Source organism: Lactuca sativa, chromosome 1, assembly GCF_002870075.4.
Source record: "Lactuca sativa cultivar Salinas chromosome 1, Lsat_Salinas_v11, whole genome shotgun sequence".
NCBI classification, from domain to species: Eukaryota; Viridiplantae; Streptophyta; class Magnoliopsida; order Asterales; family Asteraceae; genus Lactuca; species Lactuca sativa.
In genome coordinates, this window is record NC_056623.2 from 209,418,382 (window position 1) to 209,423,728 (window position 5,347).

General features: G+C 35.3%; 1 protein-coding gene across 3 annotated transcripts; it reads right to left on the bottom strand.

Moving 5' to 3' along the window:
* Nucleotides 1-341: 341 nt before the first annotated feature.
* LOC111912532 (transcription factor VOZ1) lies at nucleotides 342-5,122 on the bottom strand. Of its 3 annotated transcripts, none has more exons than XM_023908267.3 (5): nucleotides 4,962-5,122; nucleotides 4,416-4,683; nucleotides 4,028-4,171; nucleotides 2,511-2,835; nucleotides 342-999 (listed from the first exon to the last, which is right to left on the bottom strand). In XM_023908267.3, exons 2-5 carry the CDS (start codon nucleotides 4,635-4,637, stop codon nucleotides 545-547), a joined length of 1,146 nt encoding a protein of 381 aa, XP_023764035.1. In that variant the 5' UTR covers nucleotides 4,638-4,683; nucleotides 4,962-5,122; the 3' UTR covers nucleotides 342-544. The 3 variants fall into 3 exon arrangements, with proteins under 3 accessions (XP_023764035.1, XP_023764032.1, XP_023764034.1); XM_023908264.3 differs by having other exon boundaries at nucleotides 2,511-2,952; nucleotides 4,962-5,121; XM_023908266.3 differs by lacking the exon at nucleotides 4,962-5,122 and adding an exon at nucleotides 4,783-4,930 and having other exon boundaries at nucleotides 2,511-2,952.
* Between the last annotated feature and the right edge of the window lie 225 nt (nucleotides 5,123-5,347).

Below are 5,347 nucleotides of genomic sequence, written 5' to 3' on the forward strand. Positions count from 1 at the left end.
TAGATGCATCTTGTCCATTTTACAAAGGTCAGACAAAAATACAAATCTACCTAAACCACAGGGACCAAAACAGTAATTTACTCTTTATCATATGTTCTATTTTGTCCTTCGTCCCCTAGAACAACTTCGGAGTCTTTTTCTTTCTCCTAGTTTTTCTTGGCAAACATTCAAAAAAAAAAAACATTTTAAGCACGCTTTAGTGAAGCACATCTACTTAGGTAAACGATTACAACTATCACTCATTTACTATGTTTTATATTAAACATAAACCACCAAGTATTCCTATATTCATAACATGTTATAATCATCATGTTAGACTTCTCCTAGCATTAGAATCTAACTTCAACACAAAACCCAAAGCATGACTATCAAATGATAATGAACTTGATTCGACACCACAACATGAGGAAGATAAATCACAATATCATATCGATATCGAATACAGATTCTCATCTCCTTACTGAAAACCTAACATACTTATAAAAAAAAAAGACATCTCAAAGTAACATATATATACTATAGTGATATGAGATGATTTTTCCGATCACGTCAAGCGGTAGCCACCGTGATGTGGTGGTGGAGTGGTTGCACCGCCTTTAACCGCCCGTTTATTTCTACCCTCCAGTGGAACCTCGGCGGTGAGTGATTTCATTTGTTTTTGAAGATCTGAGACCGAATCCGTCTTCCCCTTTGTTCCTTTTTTACCATGAACGAGTTTGAGTTCGAGTCTATAAAGGGCACAATCGTCACATTTGGTGATTTGGTATTCGAATAGATGCCATTCGAGGGATTTCATGGGTTGTGGGTCCATGTAATATGACCTTTTTAGCCATCCGGAATCATTGATTACTTGTTTTCGGGATTCGTGCCAACCGCGTCCGTTGTAATCGGGGAGTGATCGTTGTTTTCGGTTTCCGCTCTCGAAAGCCCGCCGTGGCTTATCGAAAAATAGCCACTCGCGGACCATTTCGCCCTCGAAAACCGCAATGTCGAAGAGGTCTGAGAAAGGGTCAAAAAAGGAATTAATGAATATAGAAGAGCGATTATCAGTAAACAAGTGTAAGTATGTTGCCAATATGGGTAAAAGATAACTTTTATACCCATTTTATTATCTTTTATTTTATTTTTGTTATTTAATTACAATTTATATTACCCTTAGAGTATATTACATAAATGGTCCCTGTGGTTTGATCAGAATAGCAGGTTTGGTCCAACTTTTGAATAGTTCATAGGTTGTGTCCCTGTGGTTTCAAACAATTACACTTTTTGTCCCTTTTGGTGGTTTTTGATTATTTTAACAAAATATAAAAGTAAATAGTGAAAGATTGTTAGCCAAAAGGGACCAACAGTTTAATTGTTTGAAACCACACGGACACAACCTATAAACTTTTCAAAGGTTGGACCAAACCTTCGATCTTGAACAGACCACAGGGACTATTTCTGTAATTTACTCTTACCCTTATCATTATTAAATATATCCAGTTATCCACTCCACCCTTTTTCTCTCCCTTCGTCCATCCTCCATTATCATGTGTAAAATAAATTGAAAAGGGTATAATTGCCATTTTACATGAGTCAAGGACCATTTACGTAAGAAATTGAAACCACAGGACCATTTGTGTCAAAAAAAAAGTTAGGGACCGAACATGTGATTTTTTATAAACAACAGGGACCAATCGTGAAACTTTGTCTAGTTTTTTATAATTGTTTCCGATAGACAACTATAAAATTCAAACAAACGAACAATAAATAAACAGTAAATTACAGGTTTTGTCCTTGTGGTTTGGTTGGGTTCACACTTTTAGTCCACCTTTTGAAAACTTAACAAGATGCATCCCTGTGGTTTTAAAAAAATTACACTGTATGTCCCTGGTCCCTTTAAAAAGACCATTTTACCCTTTCTTATATCTTTATTTTTCTATTACACATTTCTAATTTCTTTTATATATACAAATATATATAAAAGAAATTAGAAATGTGTAATAGAAAAACAAAACGATACAAGAAAGGGTAAAATGGTCTTTTTAAATGGACCAAGAACGTACAGTGTAAACTTTTTGTATATATAAAAGAAATTAGAAATGTGTAATAGAAAAACAAAACGATATAAGAAAGGGTAAAATGGTCTTTTTAAATGGACCAGGGACGTGTACAGTGTAAATTTTTTTATATATATAAAAGAAAATAGAAATGTGTAATAGAAAAATAAAAAGATATAAGAAAGGGTAAAATGGTCTTTTCAAATGGACCAGGGACCTACAGTGCATATTTTTTGTATATATAAAAGAAATTAAAAATGTGTAATAGAAAAACAAAACGGTAAAAGAAAGGGTAAAATGGTCTTTTTAAATGGACCACGGACGGACGTACAATGTATCTTTTTTTTAAAACCACAGGGATGCATCCTGTAAAATTTTCAAAAGTTAGACTAATAGTGCGAATCTTACCAAACCACAAGGACCAAAACTGTAATTACTCATTAAAAAAAAAAAAAGGATAGTAAAACTAACCAGGAGCATTCCAGGGGGATTTAGCAGTAGCTGCCCCCTGACATTCGGGCACACCAACATTCTTTCCCTGTGACTTGGCAGTCAGGGCAGCAAAAAGCAAATTATCCTTCAACTCAATCCCTTTCGGTCGGATGACCGGTTTCATTCCCGGGCAGCCTTCCGTCTGAGCAACTGCAGCATGCAAGCTGCTGCAATAGTCCGGGCACCACCCCTGGGCAGGCCTCGGGCAGTCCCAAAGAGAACATTTTGGCCCTAAGAAAGCAGAAGGTGGAGGGCTGATATTCGGTAGAAAGCTCATCATTGGAAGTAGATCATCATTTCCCTCCTGAATGATAATATTATTATTATTATCATCAAATGAAAAATAATCCAATTCCCTTTCAATTTCAATCCCTGAAGGAGACCCTTTGCTTTGACCCGTTGACTTTGACTCTTGTTCTTTCTGAAAGAAAGAAATATTGCAGAGAGTCAGACAGATGAGGAGGGCATTTACGTCTTTTGCACAAAGGGATCAAGTAATCCATTTTGCTTACAAAGATTTCTATTAACAGTTTTATTTTATTTTAGGGTTGATGATGTTTTAATGGAAAGTAACTTTCGAAAAATTTCAATTTAGTCCCTCACAAATTGCTCCTAGATGATATTATGGTCTTGAGAAAAACCAAATGAAAAATAATCCAATTCAGTTGAACCGTTGACTTTGACTTTTGTTCTTTATGAAAAAAAAAAAAAGACACGTTGCAGAGTCAGACAGATGAGGAGGGCATTTACGTCTTTCGCACAAAGAAGAGATCAAATACGAGTCATTGCAGATAGATGAGGAGGGCATTTACGTCTTTTGCACAAAGACACATTGCAGACAGATGAGGAGGGCATTTAGGTCTTTTGCACAAAGAAGGGATCAAAAGCAATTCCATGTATCATATTGCAGACATATGAGGAGGGCATTTACGTCTTTTGCACAAAGACACATTGTAGACAAATGAGGAGGGCATTTACGTCTTTTTCACAAAAAAGAGATCAAAAGCGAGTCTGTGTATGAGACAGATGAGGAGGGCTTTTATGTCTTTTGCACAAAGACACACTGCAGACATATGAGGAGGGCATTTACGTCTTTTACACAAAAAAAGGGATCAACAACGAGTCTATGTATGCAACTTTATTGACATGTATAAAGACTATTGAATCCATTTTGCTGACAAGGATTTCAATTATTATTTTTATGTTATTTTGGGGTTAATGATGTTTTAATGGCAACTAACTTTCATAAAGTTCAAGTTTAGTCCCTCACAAAATGGTTTTCATCAGAAAGTCACCCGAAGTGTGGTTTTCGGATCGAATTGTATCAAAAGAAATAGCTTCCATAAAATAAACATTTTCATCAGAAAGTCAATCGAAGTGTGGTTTTCACAAAATGGTTTTCATCATATATGACCTTGTATTATTAGCTGCATGTCAGTATAACCACAAACAAACCTAAACTTAATCACAAAAAAAAGGGAAAAACCAAAACTCACTTTGTGAAAAGCAGCATTTTCACCAGTTTCAAGGGCATCAGGGTCAGGTTTTGGGGGAGCTAGCCCACTAGTTGCATCATCTTCCTCCTCACAAAGTTGTAACAGTTTACTTATGTCTGGGGAAGAAAGCCCAAAACTTGCACCCTACATGAAAATATTGTAATTAGGGTTCAAATTCTTGTATATTGTATACATGCAAGACCACACATGACATGGTTACAACTTATATAGGATTCCAAAAACAGAATCCAAAATGACTCAAGCCATACATTTTAAAAAACATAAACACCAAAAATTGAAGGATTCTAGGACAATTTGGCATTACGAAAAGGGGATTTTTAATGACTATTTAATGACTAACTAGATCAATTTTAACAATAAGTGATACCTGTTGTAAAGAAGAAGCAGGTGAAGGTTCATTGAGTTCATTCTTCCATTCTTTAAGCATTTGATTGACTTGTTCTTCAAGGACTGCCACGTCAATACCACGACTCTCTTTTCTTGCGGATTGAAGATCTGTAAACATGCCATGGAGGTCCTCTACACGGTTTTTGGCCCTGTCTTTGAGTATCTGGTGAGAGCCAGACTTGCCTTTTGTTCCTTTCCCCATCAAAGAATAATAGAGCCTAATCTTTTCCCTTTCGCTCGGGAACTACCTGTCAAAATCCAAAGCCAACAATTGCTTTCGTTTCATGAAGAACTTATAGAATCATAGTGAACCATTGGATGAAAATCTAAAGGAAGAGACCACGTACGACCCATTTAAACCACAAAAAATGAAGTAAAGTGAATGGGAAAAGGATAATCAGAAACCCTAGATGCATAGAAGTACAGAAAATCGATCAATGTCTGCAAATTTGTTAACAGACGCATCGAAGACGAGATCATTACATAAAAATTACAGAAAAGAAAGGGGTACTTGATCGGGACTTACCTGTTCTGATAATGATCCGATGAATGAATAATAGAAAGTTAGCTAGGGTTTGGATTCTCTCTTCGAATCTGCTACACTTTTTGTACTGCTGTTCGGTGGAATGGAGCGCAGCAAATTCGTTTTTCTATGTGAAGACTGAAGAGGCAAACAACATGCCTTAACTCCGCTTGGTCAGGGTACGCGGCAAAAATAAATAAATAAATAACACTATTTTCTTAATTTTCTTAATTAAAACTTTTAAGGATTTAGTATATTTATTAGATTAACTAGGTATAAAATTAAAGTATTATATGGGTTCATTTAAAAAAAATAAATATAAAAATTCTAAACATTTAAAAAGTTTGAATTTATAAGAAAAATTAGAAAAATATTGTAATATTAAAATT

Coding starts and splice junctions, on each gene's coding strand:
- LOC111912532 (XM_023908264.3), bottom strand. CDS start 4,637: ATGGGGAAAGGAACAAAAGGCAAGTCTGGCTCTCACCAGATACTCAAA. Junction 2,953..4,027: donor AAAATGCTGCTTTTCACAAA/GTGAGTTTTGGT, acceptor TCTTTCTTTCAG/AAAGAACAAGAGTCAAAGTC. Junction 1,000..2,510: donor ATCCCCCTGGAATGCTCCTG/GTTAGTTTTACT, acceptor ACCCTTTCTCAG/ACCTCTTCGACATTGCGGTT.